The 25,983-nt window shown below is 30.5% G+C and overlaps 1 protein-coding gene across 1 annotated transcript; it reads left to right on the top strand.

Moving 5' to 3' along the window:
- The first annotated feature begins 163 nt into the window (after positions 1–163).
- Positions 164–24,127, top strand: LOC129229639 (methyl-CpG-binding protein 2-like). The gene is made up of 5 exons (XM_054863993.1): positions 164–344; positions 11,235–11,395; positions 13,622–13,810; positions 15,367–15,776; positions 19,410–24,127. The coding sequence occupies exons 2-5, from the start codon at positions 11,237–11,239 to the stop codon at positions 19,783–19,785; spliced, it is 1,134 nt and encodes a 377-aa protein (XP_054719968.1). The 5' UTR covers positions 164–344; positions 11,235–11,236; the 3' UTR covers positions 19,786–24,127.
- The last annotated feature ends 1,856 nt before the right edge of the window (positions 24,128–25,983 follow it).

The raw sequence follows: 25,983 nt of genomic DNA on the forward strand, positions 1-25,983 counted from the left end.
ACTTTTTCAAACCAGATAAAATTTTTAATGAGGGCACGTACTTTTCATTTCTGCGTCATCTATCTCTACGAAACTAAAAACAATTTTCTAAATTAAAAATTAAAATATTGATCTACGAAGAAGAAAACTTTTCAAAACACAAAGCTGAGTGAGAAAATGAAAAGTGGCGTGCGCGAATGTCGTCTCGATTTGGCGCCGTTGGTGACTGAAATTGATGTGTGTATTTTAACGTGTTGTGTGTTTCGTCATGTTTGTTTGAGCTCTTAAAAATTTTGCTTGATATTAGAAAAATTATATATAATTTTTAAATTTTTTTTAGTGCATAGGAAAATTCGTTTAAGCAGGTAAGACTGGTTTTGATTCAATTAATTCTTACATATTTCCGTTATTACTTGGCGAGTGTTTTGAGATGGTATATGTTGTTACCTTACCGAAAAAAGCGTGTTTTATTTTTCAGACGTAAAATTAAATGTAATTTTGCATATCCCATTCAATCATATTAGGTTTTTATTTTATATAAATCTTGGGGATATTATGAAAATTTGAATTTTAAAATTAAACAACCTTTGTCAGTAACCCAGTAAAAGTAAGAGGAAATTAAAGCTTTGTATTCTTTCTTTAATAGTGTTTGTAATTGTGCCAATAATGATTGTTGTTGCATGTGATTTTGAAAGATCCCACTACGTAAATTTAATTTTCACTTTTAGCTGGAAACATAACATGTATAAATATCATGAATAGACACTAGTTCCAATGATTAATTAATATTCTGATAAATATAAAGCATTTTGTAAATTATTACCCTATTTCACTGCGCCTCCTAATTGTACTGTGAATGTGGGACAACGTAAATTGTTAATTTTGCAGTCAACTTGTCAGTCACTTAAGACCACCCATGAAATTCGAACAGTGCACTTGGTAGGTATTTAGGTGCACTAGTAACCTATGTCTTACCTTCAGCTTCTAAAGGTACAGGAAAATCCGGTTTTCTGTATAAACATGATAATGATAGATCAGTTGGTATGACAGCTGAACTTCGAATACAAAAGTTCCAAAATTTTTCATAATTTTTAAAATCCACAATTTATGTATATTATTCATTTGTGTTACATTAGTAAATAAAAAAAATGCTTGAAAATTACTTACTTTTTATCTTCATCCCACGGTCTTAGAGAATCTTGGTAAACAATCCAATCATCAGTCGACAGGCTCAGCTTTTTCAATCATGGTACTTGTTACTCTTCCGGAAATGTGTACAACTTTCACAAAAAACACTATGTCAGCGCATTAATGATAATGTTTGGCTGACATAATGTAAGTTTCAGTTTCAGGGTTGCTGGCGATAATGCTTTAAAATTGGACTACCGTTTCACGTGATCGGTAATCCTGTTATGAACGGAATAAAAATTTTCCCTCTTATTGTCAAAGATAAAGCTATTTTCATTCAGCTATGCGTTGCTCCCTTTAGTGAGATACGACAACTCGGATGGAAATGATTGAGCTGGCGGTGTATTTTATTTAATCTCATTAGAGGGGGGGGGGGGGTTAGTTTTCCATTTCTTTTTTAATACAAATATTTCTGTTCAGTATATTTTGCAAACCTTTTATTCAGCGTAATACCAATGGTTTACGTTTATTAGAATTATGAACCGTGTTGATTGCGTCTCCAATGGTTAATTTTTAATCGTTGCATTAAGATGCTTTTTTAACCAACACGCATTCACTTTTCAGGGCCCACGAGAGACCATATCCACCTTGTCAGAAACTAGGGGTGCGGTCCTTAGAAGGGTCCGACTCTTGAAAACTTTTTAGGGGAACGGGATCTGGAGACCAATGTGACAATGGGTCCACCTTGATCTTCAGCAGCCCTGTTAATTTTCTCTTGTACCAGGGGAGGCAAATTGGACAGTCAAGAAGGGGCAGTTGCACCCCGAAATTTTTTGAATAGTAGTGTTTACTGTAGAGAAAAAAAAGGTAGGGTGCAGGTTAGAGACGTACCGAGTAGCACTTTGGCCGAGTACCGAGTTACCGAGTACTCGGCCTTTCACTACTCGGCTGAGTTACCAAGTACTAATTACGTTTTAAGAAGGACCACCGACACACGTGATGAATTTTCAACTTATTGGAATAGTTGTATAGACCTCCTTGTATATATAACAGTTTTTAAAACTAAATTCCTGCTGAAATTTAATTACGCATTATTTAAAACATTTTGTTTATGTCAAAAATTTTACAAAAAAATATTTAAAATTAAAAATACATAAATAAAAGGTATAAATCAAGTTGGAATTAAAACAAATTATACCAATTATAGTTATAGTCTGCCAAACATGAATAATTTTTAAAAGCAAATAAAACAAATGTGCAGGAACACTGCAGACACATGTTTCTGCGATATAAGGAACGTCTTTTTCAGTGCATAAAATGTGAGCTAAAGAATGTAAAGACATTTGACAAAAGAATCCGACTTTTGTCGGATGCCTTTAAAGCCAAGAGCTCACACTTTGTGCATTGAAAAAGGAACTCCTTGTAATGCTATAACACATGTCTGTACTGTGCTTTTAACGTTGTTTTATTTCCTTTTATTTTTTAAGCAAAGGTATTTTTATAATTCTTATAACTAATTTTTGTTTGTAGCAAAAATCCATTTTTAATATAAAAATTCCATATTTTCTATACTTACTTTTTTTGCACAATTTTTAATAAATAAGTTTTATTTACTTTGGGGACATTAAAATAGAGATTTATTCCATTGAAGCATTAAAAACTTCATTATTCTCAAAATTTAAATTTGACTTCTATAAATGATTGCAGAATATTATATATGCATGCACTTTTTTATAAATTTTAATATCTGTCTTGGACAATATTCAATTTTTTGCAACTACTCGGTATTGGCCGAGTATCGGATCAAAATTTGGCCGAGTACCGAGTACTCGGCAAATTGGCCGAGTACCGAGTAGTTACCGAGTACTCGGTACGTCTCTAGTGCAGGTCTATGAAAGGGGCACTGTTATCATAAAAAGGGCACTATTCAATGCAGTGCACCCCCCTCCCCCACCAGAGAGCAATGACGCACCCACTCAAAAAATACTTAGAAAGAAAAAAAAAAGGGAAATAACAATTTAAAACACTTTGCAAAAATTCAAACAGTGTAGTCTGCACCATGAGCTCCCCCCCCCCCCCTCTCTTTTAGGACTTTTTTTAGGTGTAGCTCTGTTATTTTCAACTCACTGCATTGCAGACCGAGGAGTTGCTCACTTTTCTCCCTGATTTTTCTAAATAATCGACTCTAATTGAAAATTTAGCCTTTTCATTTTTGAAAAGAAAAAAGTTCTAAAAGCAAGGAAGTTCTAATTTTTAGGGGGGGGGGGGGGGGCTCGATCCGCCCTTGCTCCCTATATGGGCGCCCTTGTTTGCATTTTTTAGAATGCCCTCTGTCTGTGTGTATAACAGATTTTCACTCTATATTGCTTTTTCTCCAAAATTACAGTTCATAACAAAAAAATTTGGAGGGAACTAATGTCATATACCCCCACCCTTGGCGACTTTTTCCTGTTGCGCCAAGAAAACGATGTATGACGACATATGTCATACATCGTTCTTAGCTATGCTTTTTTAGCGCCAATACGAAAAATTCAGATTTAAAAAACATGATCAACGTACTTCAGAAGTCAATATATACAAAAACATAAAACCACAGCAAAAAACATTGCGAATATTTGCTTCAAAAATACCAGAAACTAGAAAGTTTCTGTACACAAAGAAAAATTACGAATGTAGGTATTTAAAATGCTTAAATTAACAAATTATTATCACAGCTCATCAAAGAAATATCAATAGAAATAAAAACTATTTTCCATCATGCATTTCGATGAAATGCTTTTCATCGAACAAAAACAATTATCATGCTCTTCTAAAAAAAACAAAGCGATTCAATATGAGATGTTTAAAGCAAAAAACATCCCCAAAATATAACTATTTCAGCCAAAAAAACACTTAGTTATTCAAATTTCAATGTATGAAAAATAAAAATGTCTCGACGGAACATCCCCAACATAAACCATAAAAAAATACCATACATTAATTTGCTATCAAAAAATGCTTTCAAGATGCCTACTAAAAATATGTTCAATCGAACCTGTCTATGTCGAAACCTGCGTATCTCGAAAAACTGCATATCTCGAGTTTTTTTAATTTCCCAGCACACAATTAATCTCTCATGATTTTTTCCCTGCTTTTCTCGAATACTTAGTACGTAAAACCTCTATTTCTCGAAGTTCAGATTTCGAAGCTGTGGAAATTTGAAGTGCAACTTCGTTTTCTTTTCATGGTTTAAAGAACATAAAGGCAGGAGATGAGCCACTGACTGGCCCACACTACGAGAGTTGGGAGAGATGAAACGTGTTGACAAACTGGGCATGTGGTGCTATTATTTCTCCTGCAAAGGAAAACATGGTAAGGGAAACAGTGGGGGGCGAGAAGGAATAATCGAAAGAATTCTTCATTATCATTTTCCTATAGAAGAGAAAAGAAAAATTTTGGACTTTCTGGATCAAAACCCTCTGATGAAAAAAGTTGACGTTGCTAAGAAATTTAATATCCCGCCAAGCACTCTATCCACAATAATAAAAAACAAAACTCCGTTGGAGACAGACAATAAAAATGTTAAAAAAGTAAGAAAATGTACTTTTACTAATTTAGACGAATAATTGACTTTGTGGTTTAAACAGTGTCGTGAAAAAGAAGTCAGCGAATTGATGCTGCAAGATAAAGCTTAGGAGTTTGCAAAAAAACTTGGATATTCCGACTTTAAAGTGAGCAATGGTTGGCTGGAGAGTTTTAAATGTAGACACCGCATTGTTTATCGAAAGATTTGTGGCAAAAGCGCAGCAGTACCACAAAGCATTTGCGACAAATGGATAACCGATGAGCTCCCTTCACTTCTGAAAAATTTTGATCTTATTGACGTTTATAATGCTGACGAAACAGGACTTTTTTTATCAACGCTTGCCAAACAAAACAGCCGTTTTTAAAGGTGAAGAATGCAGAGGAGGAAAACAGCAAATTAAGAGTAGCTGTTCTTTTAACTGCATAAAACAAAATCACATCTTATCTAAGCATTATAACGTCTTTATAAAAATCTTAAAATATTATTGAATAATTAGAGAACTTTTCTAGTTTTAAAAGTTGAATTGATTCATTTGTATAAAATATATTATGTTTTTTTTTTATGTGAAGCAATTAATATCTACTAGAAACGTGCCAAGTACACAGTAACTGTTTGGTACTCAGCCAAATTTAGATCAAATACTCGGCCAATTTTAGATCAAATACTCGGCCAATATCGAGTAGTTGTAAAAAATGAATATTGTTCTAGACAATTTTTACAATCAATGAAAAAGTGTAAGCATATAATATACTGCAATCATTGACAATTTAAATTTTGAGAATAAAAAAGTTTGTTATGCTTCGTTAGAGTCAATTGAGAATTTATTTTAACGTCTCCAAAGTTAATAAAACTTATTTATTAAAATGGGGCAAAAAAAGTAAGTGTAGAAAATATGAAATTTTTACATTATTAAATGGATTTTTGCTACAAACAAAAATTATTTATAACAAGGAATATAAAAATACCTTTGCTTAAAAAATAAGAGCAAATAAAACAACGTTAAAAGCACAAATGTGCAGGAACACTGCAGACACTAGTTTTGGCTATCTACTAATTTTTGAAGATTTAAAAAAGATCTAATTTAAATTAAAAAAAGCACGAACTCTGGTTTTAATTGATAAAGAGATAGGGACATTTTAATCTCTTTCTGTTGATTCTCCTGGTTATTGAAGCTTAAAACCATTTACTAAATACAGGGTGGCGACAGATCAGGGAAAAGTCAGGAAACTTTATCACTCAGGGAAATATCAGGAAATTGAAAAAATAACAAAAACTCAGGGAAAATTGATTAAATGAAGAAGAAAAAACTTTTTTTCTTTGAAAAACGAAGTACTTTAATTCCTTACGAATTTTCCGCCAATTATTTGTTTCAAAGAAATAAAATTAATGAAGTGCAATCATACAATGCCACATATTTGTGCATTTTTTTCCTCAGCGTCAAAGTATTCAATCTTAGGATGAGCTTCCTAAGATTCCTTCTGTGTCTGTAAAGTTGTTTATTTTAGCAAGCTTAAATTTTCCTTCCACTCATTCTATGCTACGTAAAATAAACAACCCCACAAGCAAAGGGGAAGCCGTTTTTAATGCCTGTAATAATTTTCCCCGAAGAAACATGAATTACTTGCATTATTTACTCCAAAGTATTTTGAGCTTAATAAGGAAAACCGTCGAATTTATTTGTGTTTACTAAAGACGTTTGTAAGACGGCGTATTTCGGCTCTCCTCGCTGTGGATAAATATTTCATAAGCTGAGATCATCCTCTTTTATGCACAGTTACAAAATAAACACAAATGTTGCCAAATTACAAAAAAAAAAAAAAAAAGCATAGGCTAAAACTAAAAGTAATTATTATTCTCTGGTTTAAACAAACCTTTACTGTGTTGTCCTTGAGAAAAATAAATACAATTGTTACCAAACAACTATTTAAAATTAAAACAAATTACAAAATTAATCAAATGAAAAAATGCAAAATAAAGGTTTTTCAAAATTTCATAAAAAATACAAAAATCGCTCTATCTGCAAAATTGTTTTTTTCATCATAGTTAAAATAAAATTTCCTACATTTTAGTACAAAATTTTTTTATCTGGCGCAATTGGTTCGGGGTCTGTTGGGTAAAAAGCACTAAAAATCACATAAAACATTATATAACTTTTTAAACTAATTGTTTTTGAAATAAATTATACCCTATTATAATTCCTGATAATGTAGCTTTCTAATGGTGAAAAAATGGTTAAAATCGGTCCAGTAGTTTTAGAGCTTATACGATACGAACACACAAACAAATCTTTCCTCTTTATAAGTAAGTCCAAAGTTTTGCAGCATAAAGGAATTATTTTGAAGCAATTCATTGCATGAATTTACTTCATGTCATGTAATGTACAATGCAAGACATTGTGAATTACAATTAGTGTTCACATTTCAATTTTTATCTAAAAAGCTAATCAGTTTCTGTGCCCTCTCCTTTGGTCCTGAGCCTACTTGAATAAATATCTGGATGGGCTAATCGTGCATGTAATTTTCGGCAAGACTTTTACAATACATATACTCGTATCTTTTTAACATATGTTAATGTTAAGCTCTCCTCAATTAATTTTTAGAGGAAAAGTGATACTCGAATTCCTGCAAATTCACTTTCTCATGCACTTGTACGTAATTGTTTGTAGTTTTTTTTCCTCTGTGACTGTCCCTTAACCCTTTAAAAGCCGCTCTATGTTCCAAGTGTAAAATATTGAATTGCTTCATGAAAATAGGACTCTTAGGCATCCCTTTACACATTGCAAGAAGAAATTTTCGAAAAAATTTTTTTATCTAATATTTTGGGAATGTTCCCGTTTGGGAACATTGGCGTGTTACGTTAAGGTTTTTAATTGATAGTAATTTACGCTCGCTATACCTTTTTTTTTTTTTTTTGCAGCAATGCTTGATATACATGATACTATTTGTCACATTCATTTCAATTTCAAATATTTAAAATATATAAAAAAAATGCATATTTAAAAATAAATTCATTCAAAATTTGATACCAATAACATAAAGTCCAAGAGTCGGAGTCAATCATTTTTAATCTCTGTGTCGAAACTTTATCATAGCTACTGAATCAGAGTTGGAGCTGCGGAGTCGGAGTCCCGCTCAGTTTAGGATAAAGGAGTCGGAGTCGACTGCTCTAAAATTTAAGTAGTCGGAAGTTGGTCAGCAAGAACTATTTCTAACATTATTTGTTTGAAATAAATTTGTTTTTTAGTTCGGGATCAAGACTGACTTTGTTTCCCTGTATGTGCTCATGTTAAAGGATTTGAACTGTTCAAAATTGAACGAAAAATTGTTCATTTAAAAAAAAAAGGAAATATGGGAATGAAGTGCCCTTGCCGAGATCTTTCGAAAAAAAAAATCATTTGAATTGGACTATTCACCAAAAATTTATTTGAGGGAGACAGACAGATAGACCGACACACATTTTCCCTATCTCTATACCATACTTTCACATTTTAATTTTTCAAATTTATTCATTTTATTTATTTTTGACTTTTTTTTCATGATATTTTAAAGATGCTTTAAGCCTTACTTTATGCTTTTTGCTTCTTAGTCTGACTTTTACTGGTAAAGTAAGCCAAAAAGAAAAATAGATGATTGGAGGCCGACTCTGGAAAGTCTCATGTGACCAGGGAAAGGAATTTATTGCTAACAGATTGAAGCCTAGGCGAGGTACTTGAGAAGAGCTGTAAACATCTTCATTTCTACATACAAAGCGATTTTTCAATATCACTCCCACGCTAAAACTGGAGACGAAGGGGAGGGAGGGGGCGGAAAGCGGAACAGTGAAAGGTAAAATGTCGCCCATCTGCTTTTAGATGCATAAATAGAAGTTGTTTCCAATTCTTAGGCTTACAATAATCAGATAAGAGAACTTACCCAGTGGCGTAAATTGCTCACTTTTGTATATTGGATCACGCTTATGTTCCCAGTCGGGAACAACAAAGTTTGTTCACTTATAGGATCTACATTTTAGTTGGAAATTATTATTGTTCATGTGTGGTCATCAAAAGGATCCCTATTTATTGTTACTCTAAAATATCAAAACAATTAAGCATTTTTCAAAAAATATATAAGTTTTTTAATCTGTCTCTGAAAATTGGTGAAAAAGCATATTTTTGCAAATTTTTGTAGAAAAAAGTAATTGTAAATGAGAACTAGTTTTTCTTTCAAAAAATCAGGTCTATTTTTATCAATAAGTAGAAAAAAAAAATCCCCCCAAGCAAAACCTTTTTTTTTTACGATCTTTTAAAATTGATGTTCCCATTTGGGAACATTGACGCTTAAAAGGTTAAACAGTGTCCCTTAATAAGAGGTAAATACATGGAAGTCCCTATTCAAAGGGACTAGGACCAAAAAAAATGTCCCTTAAATAGAGGTGTCAGGTGTCCCTTAAGGGAGGTTCTACTGTAATTGATTTACTAATGTCTAAACAATGAATACATAAACTAAAAGTTACTGCTTGTTTTAAATGATGTTTCATAAACAAATATACAAAGTAAAACAAATAATTATGTTCTGAAAACTTCTACGTTTCTGCCTTTTTTTAAAAAATAATTTCTGGTTTTGGTTCCTAAATTGAAAGAAAAAAAAAAGAACCATAAAAAGTATGAGAGAGGGGGGCGGTTGCTTTGCCCCCCACCCCTTCTCGAATCGCTGTCGCTGCTTCAGATTATACAAAGGGTTATTTTTCGGACTTTAAAACTCTTTTATTTTTAAAACCATATACATACATATTTTGAAATGAATAATTGTTTTTGCATTTCAATATTGTTTGTTACTAAAGTAATCTAGGATTTTTTTTTTTTTTTGACAACTAATGAAATCATTTGAATTTGAGTTGTGTACATAAGTAAATATTTTTATTATTTTTAACAGTTAAAATGCTGTATTCATTCATTAAATGGGCGATTCTCGAGAAAATGTCCCATGCATAATGTTAAGTTTTTTATTTTATTCAAGTAACTACTAATTAAATAGGGGATTATCTGTTATGCTTTGATAGTATATATAAGCATGTATTATGCCCCAACAGCTTTATTTTTTGAAGGCTTTGGTTAGCAGGAAAAAATAAAAAACTTAGCGTTACACACGGGACATTTTTTCGAGAATCGCCCAAAACCTAAGTTCTTGATTAAAGAGTAGTTCAATATTACTGGTTGTTGAAAGATTTAAATTTGTTTTACACAAATATGTCTATTCTGCCGTGTGTAGGTAAAAAGCCGTAACTGCAAATTTTTCATTTTTTTGCATTTTTGTCATCTATTGTACGTTATCTTTATTGTACATGCTCGCTTATTTGGTTTCTGCCGAAAAAAATGCGAAAAGAAGATCTAATTCCAACATTTACCTATTGTTAGTACTGAATCCACCACACATTTCGTCAAATATCTTGAAAACTAATTTCTGCAGATACTGCTGTTTACCTGCACACGGCAGTATTATTTATGTAAGTAAAACTAAATTATTTCTATACTTTAACTACCACTTGTTACTCTTGAAGTAATAATTATACTGCTTGAAAATTCAGTTCAAGATTATTTCCATTTAAATATTTTAGTTTAATCATTATTAGATATGTCTTCAAGAGTGGTTTTAATAATTTCTTCGAGTTCTTATGTTAACTGGTTCCTGGAAGTAAAGTATTTGTTTTAGATTTCCTATAATATTTCTTTGTTGATAATTTAATGTACAATTTTTACCAAGAAAAGAGCATCTTTTCAAAATATATTTTTAATTAACAGCTTAAGCCATTTTAAACACTGCATTTTATTTTATATGCAATACTTTTCAGGTAGGGCAAAGAAGGGAAACCTTTATCATTGCTAACATAAATCAGGGAAATTTGGTGAACTTAATCAGGGAAAAGTCAGGGAACTTTTTTTTCCAGTTCCTGTCGCCACCCTGAAATAGATCTTTAGCATTTTCTCCAATTTTTTTTCTTTTCTGGTTTTTATCTTTTGGGTTTTCTGGGTGATTTTTCGCAGAAGTTGCGTCCCTTTCTAGGGGATTTTTCAGAGGTTGCGTCCCTTTTCTGCGAATTGGCATTTTAAGAAATAAAAAAAGTGGCATTTTAAGAAATTTAAAGTTTTAATTTAATTGAAATAAATTTTTTTTCAGACCTAATCATTTTTCATGTCATTAAAAAGGTTATTACAAAGACTGTCCAATGGCACTTGTTCATTATTGGAAAGGATTCTGAGCCCTTCACATGTTTTGATCAATTTTGGATACATTTACTGTGCTGTTCAAGATGGTTCCGATTTTTAAAAACAAATGTTTCAATTTTGCGCGTGGTGAGATCAGCAAATAACGACTAATGTCATTTCTAGTATCATTTAACGACTTTCTCTTATTTAAAGACTGCTTTTCACAGTCCCGGATGATCCATTGTAGTGTTAAAAGCATTCTATTTAAGGACGATTTTTTGTGGTCCCTTGAAAATCGTTAAACAGAGAGCCAACTCTATTTCCAAACTGGAACCTTACTTCAATAAAAATAGAAGTTAACTTTTTTTCTTTGTTTTCTAGACATGTCGAGCAGCACATTTGAAGTACGAGAAACTGAAAATGAAGAGGACAAAGATCTAGAATTTGGCATAGATACGAGTGAAGAAAGTGAAATCATTACTGCATCAATTGATGAAGTTCCTAAAGATCATACATACACTAAAGAACCAGACACTGACGAGGTAAGTTATTTTGTTTTCCCTTTATATTCTATGGATTTAATCCTGGATTCTCCAACTTTTTTTTCTGGACCAATGCAGATTATTTGGATTTTTTAAAAGAATTGATCTTTTTTTTCTTTCAAAACACTAATAGCAAATATTGTTGTAAACCACTAAAAACATTTCAAATAATAAGAGGAAGTGGGGCACGTTGGTCCGCTTTTTAGCCTACTTTCCCAGTAAAAGTCAGAGAAAGAAGAATAACATTTTTTTTTTTAAATACTAAGCACTTTTCATAATACACTCAAAAGGACAAAATAGCTTTTTTGAGTCAGAAAGGACAATTTAAGTATTCCTGTAGTTTTCAATGATTCCAAGAAAATGACACTCCAAACGAGGAAAAGTGCGGCTCAAGTTAGGTAGAGAATCATTTTTTTAAAAAAATCATGATTTTTAAAGCTGACCCTCTTGTTGAAAATTCAGAATTTTGCCAATACCTTTTTTTGAAAAAAAAATTTAAAATTTTCAACTTTCTAATTTTTTTTAAAAAAAATTTTGTGAACTAATATTATTAAAATAATTTTTAGCAAAATGTTCAAAGTCTTTCTGATTTGTGAAAAAAATTTCAAAAAGATAATAGGATTAGTTATGTAGAAATAATTTTTTTCGTTAACATCATTTCAGTTTAAATGTCTTTTGAAAATGACAAAAAATGTAAAATTGCCAAATTTCAGAAGGCTAAAAAGTCGAAACAAATTGATTCTGAAAGAAAAAAAAATAGGGGGTTGCTTGTAGCCATAAAGAGATGAAGTATACCAAGTTTGATCAAATTAAAACGAAACGATGGGTGTTAAAATCCCATTTTTGTGGTTTATTTGAGGTAGAATGACCCTTAGACTCGCTTTGTAAAAGTATTACAGTATTTAAAATCTGAAAATTCAAGTGTAAGATCTGACCTCATGAGAGGAGAGGGGGGAGGGGGCTATAGCCAACTTACCTAGAAACAAAGTAAAATATATGACTTAATTGGAACATAATAACTTCAAATTAAAATACCTTCATAGCACACACATAGCAAATCACATTGTAGTATGGTGTAAGTCAGAGCCCAATACAGGCTGATTTTGCTACCGTTTTTCGGTACCTTCACAAAAATCTTGTTTTGAAATCGGTACTTTCACAAAAATCAAGAAATAAAATCGGTAGCTTCATAAAAACTTCAAAAATTTCAAAAATTCTCATTTTAAAATATAAAATTTGTTTCTCTGTTTAAAACAAAATTTACTCATAAAATAAAATTCTAAGCAGGTTTATATGAACAATCGCTTAAATAGCATCCTTTTTGTAGTATTTTAACTAACTTTTAGTTATTTCTCGCCAAAGTGTATTCATGCAACATTATCGCAATCTTTCAACATCTGTTTCGAGAAACCGTTTTTCTCATCATTTCCTATATTGTACACAGTACATAGCCCATTAAGCTGAAATGACGATGGTATTTTTTGTACTTCTTAGGTTTTTAGCTCCCCCCCCCCCTAAAAAAAAACCTGTTAAAAATAATACTAGATGACATTTACATCTTTTCGAAATAAATTTCACTTGTTCTACTTCTCTTTTACAAAAATTAGGATGCCTCTAAAATTTCACAAAAACAATGCTGATAAAAAAAACTTTCACAAAAATAGAACGATGCAATACTTTCACAAAAATAGGATTGGCCCCTGCTTGACAAAATTGGCAATGGGGCTATAGTTCCGTTGCCCCCCCCCCCCATTTCTCAACCCACCATTCATGCACCACCATTCATAGAAATAATATATATTTATTTAAATATAATGTAGATTCAAATATAAAATATTTAAAATCTTCAAAATTTTGGTTTTGTGTAGAGTAAGTTTTGACCTCATGTTGAGGGGGGGGGGGTCTTGGGAATGAAGTAAAATATATATAATTGGTTTTAATGCAAAAGTAATAAATTCACAATTTAGTCTGCTTTTAAGTTTTTACCAAATGGGAGAAGGAATTGCATTCCTCTAGTCCCCCCCCCCCTCTCTTCCATTAATATAATACATATTTAAATTCAAGAGTTTTGCAGTTCTTAAAATCTCTGAAGCTTCAATTTTATCTAGTGTAAGTTCAGACGTAAGGGGGGGGGGGGGCTTGGATCTGCCACTTACTGTATTTGTCACATCATTTGGTTTTGTGCGTAATATTTTGAAATATTGGCAGATTAATAATTTTTTTTAGGTTGACATTTTTGAGAGTCAAGTTGAACCAGATTCCCAGACGGAAGAATCTAATGAAGTGACAGACTCGACAGAATCTAAACAGCAGACAAATGCAAAATCAAAAAAAGCCAAAAAGCCACCTTCGAAAAGCAAAAAAGGCAAAGCTAAAAAAGAACAGTCTCCAAAAAAAGAAGCATCTCCAAAAAAGGTTAGTTCATAACTTTTTTGCAGTCCCATTTTTGAAATGTATTTTCTTGGACCTTCTTTTTTAAAGGTTGGGAAGTTGTTCAAAGCTGGATATGTTTTTAAAACATGCTTATTCAGGGTTGGCAAGTTTCTGCCATGGTGGTTAAAACCACTGGTAGAAACCGGTAAAACTGGCATGGCAAAAACCGCTTTCTGCCACATTTGTGGCAGAAACTGGCAAAAACTCACAAAATGACAAAAAAAAAATAAAATAAAATAAATAATAATTATTGACATACAATAGAAATCACGGAAAGAATATTAATTTGCTAACCAAAGCACAATTGAATTACAATATTATCACAATTCAAAATCAAATGTTACATTCTTTGGATCCTGCACTTGCCTCTTAGAAAAAGTGATTTCTAAAATCTAAACAGTTTCTCGATTTAATATGCACAAATGAGAAACTTTAAAATATGCTTGCAACAGAAGAGCTAGCAGACAATCTATCGAGGAACAAACAATATTCGTGAAACTTTCATCTATTGAATATTTTTTCTAACTAGTCCACCATGCAGTAACTGGGGTAGTGGGAAAAATTTGACGGGAAAAATAAGTTTCGAGAAATGGGGCCAATTTGTTTTGCAAAGCTGTGACATTAAGTACAAAATCGACGTTAATATCGGCAAGTAAAAGTTCTGACACTTTCTTCTTGAAGCACATGATAATTTCAATCACAAGCAATTTAGATGATTCGTATAAACGAGCAAATTGCAATCAGTAGTGCCTGTTTAATTCTGCATGTCACTCCTCTTTCCTAAGCACTGATATGGTCTTTCGTCCTTTGGTAGATTAATCCAAATATTACAAGCCTGCAATTATGCCTGCAATTGAAAAGTTCCCTTCCCGAATTAAATCAAGGGAACTGGCATAGGATTTTATTTTTTTAAATGATGAAATGAAGTTTAACTTTTTAGTTCACTAAAACAAATATCATTTCGCAGTTACTTAAGTTAATAAAGACACTTTTAAGTTTTTGCCAGTTTCTGCCGGTTTTTGCCAGTTATAACTAGTTTCTGCCACTGGCACGGCAAAAACTAGTTTCTGCCGGCAGAAAGCCAACCCTGTGTTTAATTGTCTTTTTGATTGTCCATTTACTAATTTTTTCAATGAAATGTTTTTTAATTTATTAACTTCTTACCTGTGTAAGAAAGCATTTAAGACTGGTATTGCAATCACTACTCATTATACTAGTGTTTCACTTAGTAGTTAGTCACGTGTCACTTAGTAAATTATATGGTACTAAATATATGATTGTTTTGTTCCAAAAGCAATATGTGACCCTGGCCAATTTTCAAAAATATGGTTACTACTTGATACTAGGTACATGCTAGCATAAACTTTTTGTTAGATGGTCGAATTTGCTCTTAAGCTCTTAGAAACAAGAGAGTGTTGATTATTTCTTTTAAATAAACAATGCAATTTCTTAAAGGATACAGATAAAATTTGCACAAATGATACGTATAAAATATTCAATTTTTGTGTGGTTTAATAATACTATAATTTTTTTTTAAGGGTAAATTGAAAAAAGGCACTCTTAATGAAAAAAATGATAAAGACAATGGGGTTGAGGAAAAATCTGGCGAAAAAGCAAATGAAGAGGTTGATGATCATCCACGATCTAAAAGAAATACTCAAAAAAGGAAAGTAGAAGAGAAAAAAAGTGTTCTTGACACATCAATTGTTGAAGACATAGAAAATATTACTGAAGAATCACAAGTAAATGATGAAAATTCTGGCCCAGCCAAAAAGAAGAAAAAAACTGATAGCTCAATCGAAACCGAGAAGGGGAAAAGGTTAAAAAAAGATGTTTCTGTTGTGAAGGATACAGAAGACACTTCTAATTTACCAAAAGGCTGGGTAAAAAAATGTGTTGTTCGAAAGTCAGGCAAGACAATGGGTCAAATAGATATTTATGTTTACAGGTAAGTGTTTTCTTTTTTTAAATAATTATTAGTAATATCAGCTAAAATTATTATGGCTGCCAAATGCAAATTATGTAGCATCTTATTTGGTATTTTTTATGACTTTTAATAACCCATAATTTTCCCCTTAATTTAAAACAGGGTGGCAACAGATCAGGGAAGTCATGGAATTTTATTAATCAGGAAAAAGTCAGGCAAATATCAGGAAATTTGGAAAAAATAACAAAAAATCGAGGAAAATTGATTTTATGAAAAAAAATTTTTTTTTTTGCATTACAAAATTAAGTACTTTAATTCCCTACGAATTTTCCACCAATTATCTGTTCAGAAAAAAAAAGGTAAAATTAATGAGGTGCGATTATACTCCTGCATATTTATGCATCTTTTTTCCTCAATGTCAAAGTATTGAATTTTACTATTAACCACAGGATGAACTTCCTAAGATTGCTTCTGTGTCTGTTAGGTTGTTTATTTTACCTAGCTTGAAATTTCCTTTCACGCTTTCAATGCTACGTTAAATAAACAATCATACAAGCAAAGAGGAAGCCTTCATTAACGCCTTAGCTCCTTTGCCTTTATTCCATTGTCTTGAAGTAATTAGCGTACTGTAATAATGATTTCAAGAAAAAATCTTTGGTTTTTGAATTAATACAGATAAAAGCTTAAAAGTTATTACTTCTTCGCGTTTTTAATTTAATTGCTAAAACTGAACTTTCAGTCAAAAAAAAAAAACTTTTTTTCCGTTATACTGTTTATTGAAGCCGCAGATTATAGAGAATTTCTTTTCTTCAGACTTAAATGATTCTTTTATTTTATAACCAAGTTGTATTCTTCTTTTATATATTTTGAAATTAACCAATTGTTTTTTTTTTTCCTTTCATTTCAAAGTTTGTTGCAAAAGCAATCTAAGTTTTTTTTTTCCGTAACATACTGAAATAATTTGAAATAGAGTTAACTTGTGTACTTAAGTAAATATCTTTATTTTTTTATTGTTAAAATGCTGTATTCATTCATTAAAACCTATGTTCTTGATTAGAGAAAAGCTCCTTATGAATGGATCTCAAATGGTTTCATCTGTTTTGCATAAATATGTCAATTAGTTATATAAGAATAACTACATTACTTCTATTCTTTCGCTATTACTTGTTATTCTTGCAACATTATACTGTTTGAAAATTTAGTTCAAAATGATTTCAATTACTTTTTAGTTCTATCGTAAATACACATATGTTTTTAAGAATGATTTTAATAGTTTCTTAAAATTCTTATGCTAAGTGGTTTCTTTAAGTGAAGTATTTTTTTTTTAAATTTTCTTTAATCTTTCCATGTAGAAAAATTTAATATACTGTTTTGTAGGGGTCTTTTTTCCCCCAAAAAAATTGACTTGGTATTTTTTAAATTTTTTTAACTATTTTATTTAAAAAAGTAGCATCTTTTTAAAACGTTTAAAATACTGCATTTTTATACAAACATACAATGGATTTCAAGTAGAGCAAAGAAAGGAAACCATTATCATTGGTAACGTAAATCAGGGAAATTTGGTGATCTTTATCAGGGAAAAGTCAGGGAACTTTTTTTCACAGTTCGTATCGCCACCCTGTAAAATTGTCTTGTCATAGAATATCATGGTATATTTTTTTGCTGAAGGGAAGTAAAGTAGCAGTTAAACATACCATGAACACTGAATGGAGTCCGCTGATTCATAACTACAAAAACATTCATTGGAACAGCGGAGTAAAAATTTTTGTGGTCCAAAAAATATGTAGTGAGGGTTTATTCCTGTCTTCTTTTCAAAATTTTAATTTGAAACTTTGGTGGGACATTTATATCTTTATTTACTGTGTTTAAGTACTTTTTGCAAGTTAATATACATATATTTATTATTATTTTTTTTTTTTTTAACATTGTTTTCGCCACTCCGATTCTCCCTCTCTCAAAGCAATGACAGCTGTTTGCATGTTGTAATGATTTTAATATTTTGACAGTTGGAAGTTATTTTACCTTAGATTAACTTGCTTTTTATTCTAATAATTTAATTTATTTTTTGTTAATATGTTCTTTGTAAGTTTTTAGTTCTTTGTTTAAGTTAGAGTTTGATTTGTATTTAAAAATAAAGAAAAAAAACGACTAGTACAGACTTTGTAATAGTTAATTTTCTACTAATAATTTTGAAAATAAATAACATATTATTTTTCTCCACTTATTTTATGCAGTATTTTCACCATCTTTAAAGTACAAAGTTAGGCATATTGTTTTAAAGCATATGAAAGTTGTTATTCTCCCTCCGTCCTCGTACTGGTAGAATGTTAAGGTTGGGGAATATACAGGGTGGTGGTAAAATAACAGGAGGTGTTCAGAGCCCTCTAGCAAGTGAAGTATTGAACGAAACAGTGCCAAATTTCATGGGCGTATACAATTGACCATGGGATTTTGATTTCTGGAATGAAAAAAAAACTACGAGAAATTGTCATCAGGGTTAAATTTTGGTGTTGAAAAGGTGTATTACTGTGAATATTGTAGGATTAAATGCTAACTAACAAAATATTCAGTTTTATTGACAAAATATGGTTTTTACTAACAATTGAGGTCAATATGACGAACATCAAGGTACTTTCCAGGTACTGCATACAATGCACAATATTTTCCACACATACGGGGGAGGGAGTAATTTCTCCTACCTGTTGTATAAATCGAAATTCCACGGTCTGCTATGTACTCCCATGAAATTTGGTAATGTTTCGTCCAATACTTCACTTGCTTGAGGGCTCTGAACACCTCACGTTCTTTTATAATCAGCCTGTAAACAGACCTCAATAGGCTAAAAGACTACACATAAACATGAAACTGTGCTTTTTTCTTACAATGTGGTTTTCTGAATTGTAACAGCTGTCTGAAAACGGTTGGTAGACCTAATGAAATATTAATTTTCTTCATTTCTCCTAGTTTTTTTTTTTTTTCCAAATATGTTGACATGGATTGAATATAATGTACAAACAATTAGAATAGTGTTATTTAAGAGAAAAATAAAAGTTTTTAAATTACTTGAGGTAGGTTGGTTCAGTCCAACCTGTCTCAAAAAACTGGACCAACGTACTCCAGATTATTGGTGTGAAGAAATGTCATTTTTTTTATCATAGCTTAAAAATAAAAACTTGAAAATAGTTATGATCTAAAAGAACTTACATTAAGAAAGGATTTAAATTTATTTATTGCAATCTTGATGAAAACTTTTTAAAGAAATCAAGTTGCAGATTTCTGAAAAATAATCAGCAAACTCTGCCATTTGATTTCATTATAGGATTTGTAGTACTAGCAGTGTAAGTTGTTGGTCATCAAATATTAAAATAAAAGATCATCTTAAACAATAAATGATTTAAGTCATACATGTGCAAATTGGTATATCTTTGAAGGTAAAAAATAATAAATGCCATGCAAAAAGCTTAAAATAGTTTTTTTTTTGCATTTATTTTTGAAATATAGTGCATGTTTGAAAATGTAGCATAATGTCTAAAATCCTAAAGATCTGTTAAAAAAAAAAATATATCCGTAAGCCAGAATAAATGTAATTTTGATTTCAATGTCATAGGGAATTTTATTTATGTATTAAATGAAATGTTTGCATATATTTAACAGTCCTGATGGCATCAAATTTCGGTCAAAACCTGAAATTGCTGCATATATACAACGAACAAAGGCTCCTTTAAAGTTGGATGACTTTGACTTTGGCAAGAAACGAGTACCCGTTACTACAGACATGCAAGTAAAACCCCAGCCTAAAAAGAAAAAGCCGGAACCAGTAAAGTCGAAGCCAGTTGCTGAGAAAAAAAATTCTCCTAAAAGGGAAACCACTCCAAAGAAGCCTGCAAAACTGCTGGTTAAACTTAATGTTTCATCTAAAACCAAGAAAGACAAAAGTGGGGTAAAGACTGAAAAACAATCTAAAAGTAAATCACCTGGCAAGAAAGCTAAGTCATCAGTTACAAAAAGCAGTAAGAAAAAAAAATCTTAATTTGTTTCATCTATTTCATGATTTTTTGTACCGAAGTTTCATTGTGTAAATAGTAATGAAATCATGCATCAGTCACGTCTTTTATTGTTATTTAAAATAAGATTTATATATATATTTCTTGCTAATAAGGCAACAAAAAAACTTTTTTCTGTTTTGAAATGAATTGCTTATGAATTTTTACTGTAGTTCTTATCAGATAGATTATTATATTTTTTTTAATGAAAACTATTTATTAATGAAATGCTTTAAACATCTGCTTAATGTTGAACAAATCACTAAAGATATATTGCATTCTTATTTAAAAGAAAGTTTTCTTCCAATCTGGTAATCTGACAGTAGAAAATGCTTTAAAATAGTTACAGAGAATACATGCTGAATAATGGACTTAATGATAGCTCAAAATTTTTAATTTGCCCTCATCTACTTCAAATTTGGGTAGTTAAAATGGTTCAAATGTATCAAATCAATAATGAAATTCAACATTTGTAATATCGGAATAGTGTTTTAAAGTGTTAAAATTTTGTATTTTTAATTTCAGAGCTTATCATGAGTTAAAATAGCTCCTGAATTTTCATCATCAAAAAAAAAAAAAACTATAGTTGGCAAGCTGCCAGGTTAGGTTTGCCCCAACTATAGTTAATATTGATGATGTTTCAAATGCATGAGTAACAATACAAAGTTTGTAGTTTGAACTTGACAAAGGAATTTCATAGAAAAGGGTACTTCCAGCAAATCAAGGATAAAGCCAAGCTGTCTTGATGGAATGAGAATGTTGGTGCTCATAAAGTAAAAATATTCTTAAGGTATGATTTTTGACCATAGTAATATCTCATGTGGTTCTTGTGGCAAAAAAAAAGTATTAATGTCACAAACTGATACTAACCCCCCTCCCCCCTATCAAAAAAAAAAAAAATGCTGAAAATTTCAACGCACCACAAAGAAAAAAATAGACAATCTGATCCAAGATAAACATTACTGGTTTGAAATTGAGTGAGAGCTCTTTGAGAAATTCTTGTTGGAAAAACCGTTATTTCTTCAGAAATATTCACATTATATAATTTGTTCTCTAGCCTGTTTTCAGTTAGCAGCATTTTTTTTATGTATGCAACTTCCAAGCTAGTAATTTTGTGTACTTATTTATCTTTCCTTAACTCTCCTATAAGCATTGAGTACATATAATTATGAAGTAATTTTGAAATTTTTTTTTATTGAAGTGTCATGACATGATTGCTTCAGACAAAAATAATTTGATGGGACAAAATAATGTAATAATGAATTGGCTTTAAATATAATCAGTAATTAAGTGCTACTTTAAGAAATAAGCTAGATAGTGATTCAATCAGCTGCAATATCTAATAGCAGAAAGAAATGTCCCCCCATTTGAATGTTTTCTGGCCGTTCGTTCTAATGCATTGCAAATCAATCGACTAACCTAGTTTGATGATCTATTATAATTATATATGCTTTTTTTTTTTTGAGTGGAAATATATATTCTTGCATTTCCTGATCAAAATGTTTTCTGAATTTGAGCCAAAAAAAAAAAAAAAAAAAAATATTTTATTTATACTTGTTCATTTTTGCAATAGATGTAATCCCTCTCGATAGAACACTTAAGAGGCTGACCAGATAAAGATGCAAAGATAATAGAGTGGTAAAAATTTAATAAATACCTTTGTGCTTGAAAAAGTAAAATAAAAAATAAAAGTGTTTAATAGCAAAATTGCATATTACTACTGACACATGTTTCGGCGTTGCAAGAAGCACCTTTTTCAGTGCAAAAGAAATAAGCTTGGTTTTAAATAACATATGTTAGTTGAGGCTTTCTGGTTTGTACTTTATGCTTTGCTGTAGTAATGTAGTAAAATCAAAACTAAAGCCAATTTTTATTACCATGGTCATAAAAGGAATGTGCAAAACACATTCCCAAGTTTCTTCTTTAAAATTACTCATTCCAACCGAAGAATAGCAGTTGTGCAACATATGAGCTTTTTTCTTCATCAGCTTGTATTCCATCATTCTCCCAAAAGAAAACAAAAGAATTTCACTAAGCAAGTGCAAATATGCTTCTCGCTGAAGAATGCTTCGCTGTTTTAACCAACTTTTTAAAACTTAGAATAATTAGTAAAAAAAATTTGAAATGTATTTTCAGAAAATGTGATTATGTATTGAACATAATGCTTTAGAGTGATGCTTGTTGAAATGGAAATAAAAAATAAACTGATAGTTATAACGAACTATTTTATATATGCATGACTGAAATAGTACAATGACATATAGCGCTACTATAGTATATTACATGTTGCATTTTAAAAAATTCACAATTCATCTGAGGTGATGGCACTCATACATCAGGACTTAAGATGCTATTTATTGTTAGATTTTTAAATGTTTAATTGTTAAGATTTTAATGTTGAAGTGTTGACTGGTGCAAAATATAGTTTTTCATCTTGAAAAATCATTATTGGATTTTCTTTTCTTTGGATTTGTTTGCTGAAGTTGATGTTTTTTTTCCCCTCCTAAAAAACAAACACTTGCACCAAAATGTCTGCCCCTGTCTATTGCTGTAGCAACAAGGCATGTCTCATTTTTTCAAGGGAAGCTTAATGTTAGAAAAAAACATATGACTGCTCAATGATAAGAAAACAAATGGTCAAATGCCGGCAAAAAAAAAAAAAAAAAAGGAAGAAAAAAACTCCTGCTGACCCTTGAAGAAAATGAACTAAGTTTGTTTCTATGGCGATATGATAGGCTCAGACTTAACGGTGAGAGCTTTTCTCGTGAAGGACAGACAGTATTTAAATTAATAAGCAAATTTTTCACATTATCAAAATACAAAATGTTTGTAAAAGGTTTACATTTTTGATGATTGTGTAAATATTTGAACAGATTATTAAGCTACACTAATAGGGTGGTGCCTATTTATATTTTTATTCTTTGTAGGTTTAGCCATCTTAAATTTTTTCTGAATTGTAGACTTTGTTAACTGTTTGAAAACATCACTACTATTAAAATGCATTTAAATATTGTTTAACTATGCTGCTGTTTAGCCTAGGGTTTTTTTTCTCCTGTAAATGATTAAAATAAGTGATTAAGAGCTGTGAATAAATTATCCCCCCCCCCCCCAATGTATTTGATCATATTTTCCCCCTTTGTCAAAGTGCCACATTTTTTGTTATACCTTCCCTTAGTCACATAGTCACAATAATTTCCCAAAACCCATACCCTCAAAGTTTAAAAGTTTTAACATTTATAGATGACCCCTAAGATCACGTTTTCATAATTGAAAAATAAGCACCACTCCAATGCATATGTATTTTATAATTAAATGTTCATACAGTGAAGATTTTTATAATTCTCCAGTATATATTTTTTTAATTTTTGCTTAAATGAATTATTTATCCTAAGTTTTGCAATTTTTTTAATGGAAAATTCATTGTCTCATACATCCATATTTCTCTTGCCATTGTCTAACACTTCTAATCAAGGTATAATTATTCAACATTGAGAAAGGAAGGCTGCAATTCTTATCGATGCAATATCTATGCGATGCAATATATGACATGAGCAAAACAAAACACCTTTCTCAAATTGATATAAAAAGTGCTGTTAGCATTATTTATAAGTTTAGGGAATTAAGTTAATTTTTATTTCATAGGTTCTGCTGTATTTGTATATGCAGTCGCATAGCCTAGTATTGAATATTGTGATCTTTCTATTGTATTCGGTATCTTTCATAAGATATTTCAAACAGCATTCTTTGCTTATTGTTTTTTTTTTTTTTTTTTGCATTTGACCAAGTCAATAGTTTTCTCTTGCTTTATTAAAGCATTCTTTAAAAAATGGTCAGGTGATTTTATAGCAATACATAATGGAAGTTTCTACACAATTACAACAGAGCGTTGTTACTTTTATCCTCTCTTGATCAGACTTAGGTTTATCTGCTCGAAGAGAGAAAAAAAAAAATTACTTAACAATTTTTACACATGTCTTTTTTTTTTTCATATAAACATTTTTACATTAAATTGTATTGTGAGTGGTTATAGTTGTGTATGTCAGTTATGTTTTAAGTCTTGTCATTTGTTTTTTCCTCAATAATTGTGTTCTTCGAAGTTAAAATGAAATGTATAATAAATTTGTGAGTAGGTGCTTTATCAGTACAATGTCATTTGCTGCAATTTGATAAACAGCATTTTAGCCTCAAATAATAAAAATGAAAAAATAAATTACTTTTCATGTGGTTATTTTTCAGTCTATATTAATTTTTGAAGTATTTATGTATCTCTTCTTTATTCATATTTTTCATGTGTATTTTTTTTTTTCAGATTTTCATTTAATAAACTAATTTCATATCTCTCATGACTTATAAGTTTTAATTGAAATACAGTGCTTAAAAATACTATGAACATGCATTCACTGCCAACAATTTATACACACACGCATAGTGAGACTCTAATAAGGACACTTTCTTAAACACATTTTGTTGTTGAAAAAGTTTTAAATTATAAAAAGCTTTTTAAATTATGCTAGAAACTGAGTGATTTCATATTCATATTTGAATCTAAGAATGAAAAAATTTAATATCTTACTGTAGCAAGATTTCCATAACATGAATCTGAATCTGCAAAAAGCTACAAATCTTCTCTGGAATATTGAGTAAACATAAAGTTTCAAATCAGAAATAATTTAATTTTTTAAAAACTTATTTTAGTTGATTTAATGTTATTTGTATTGTGTGAAATATTGAAAACAATATCACGGTTTTTGGGCAATATTTTCTTTCAACTATCTCAATTTTCTATTTCTGTTGTTGCTATTGTGATTTTAAAACAGGGTTTGTTCTACTTAAAACTCATTTAAAAAAAAAAAATCTGAATAGCCTGTAAAGTTTTTTTTTTTTGCTATTTCTTTTCCACCATTCACTAACTTTGAAAATAGTGCCATTTGTACTTATATTTAGGTCGTGAATTTAGTATATTAATTGATTCCATCCATTTATTAGCGAGACAAAGTGTCGAAAAAATTTCCCAAACAGTACGTTATCTGGACATTTTCCAGGTTTTGTCCTATTTACTAAACACTTTAGAAAAAATCCTCATTCTTTCGATACAATATTAAACCTTCTGATTTTAAATTACAGTAAATATTTAATTACCCGCTTAATCTGTTAACGAATAAACAAATACCCCGCTTATATGAATAAAATCTGCCGGAACCGAATATTTCCCCATAGGTGTAATGTTAGAGATCCCCACTTAATTGAATAATTTCCCCGGATAATCGAATAATAGTGATCATCTTTCGCATATGTAGTTACTGAGAAAAAATTTTAATATGTTAAAAATAAATTTAATAAGAGCAATTATTGACACAAAAATTAAAAATTGTATTTTTCAACTAACAACATTCATATTTCATTAAAGCTTTTCCTCTATTATATCTAGTTTCTTTTATCGTTATCATTACCAATAGACAATCGATAATTAAATTTTAAAAACAAAATATAAACCTTGCAGACGATAAGAAATTGATAAATATTGACTACGTAAAACATGGTAATTGAAGTTAGAAAAGTGTTCTCAAAATACCTTGAGCAAGGAATTAACTATTATGGACTTTATCCAAAAAATATGAACTGAAAAAGGTGCAGAAACAAAGATTTAATGCCTCAAGTTGTAAGTTACATATTTATAATTTTCATACGTGTTTGTAAGTATTTTAGTAGTTTGTTGATTACTTAGTTTATTTAAAACGCTTTTTAATCAAACACATTTTTTCTTCTATTACTTATATATATTATTTATTACTACATTTTAAGAAAAAAATTTTCAACCAGGAAAGGTAAATAAAATTTCCCCTCTTAATCGAATAATATTTCTTGGAACCTACAGTATTCATTTAAGCGGGGCCGACAGTATTGGGCTGCTCCAAACTTCAGATAGAATTCCCTGTAAGGAAAAACTCCGGTCTTATACTAAGGGAAAGTTCAAGCTGGTTTAAATAAATAAATGTTCATAAGGTTACAAAAATTTAAAAAGAAAATATCAGTGTTATCACTTTTAAACAAAAGCCATTCTTAACAAAATTCTAAACACAAAAATGAACTGTTTATAAGTTCATAACATCAAAATATTTCGTCATTTTCCCAAAATGTTTATTTCCAACATGTGCACCTAAATGTTTCGGAGGCATATTTGAGAC

This window comes from Uloborus diversus, chromosome 9 (genome assembly GCF_026930045.1).
Source record: "Uloborus diversus isolate 005 chromosome 9, Udiv.v.3.1, whole genome shotgun sequence".
In the NCBI taxonomy this organism is placed as follows: domain Eukaryota; kingdom Metazoa; phylum Arthropoda; class Arachnida; order Araneae; family Uloboridae; genus Uloborus; species Uloborus diversus.

Bases quoted from the DNA above. Each gene is read 5' to 3' on its own strand.
- LOC129229639 (XM_054863993.1), top strand. From the start codon at position 11,237: ATGTCGAGCAGCACATTTGAAGTACGAGAAACTGAAAATGAAGAGGAC. The intron at 11,396-13,621 runs GTAAGTTATTTT...AATTTTTTTTAG, and splicing joins AAGAACCAGACACTGACGAG to GTTGACATTTTTGAGAGTCA. The intron at 15,777-19,409 runs GTAAGTGTTTTC...TATATTTAACAG, and splicing joins ATAGATATTTATGTTTACAG to TCCTGATGGCATCAAATTTC.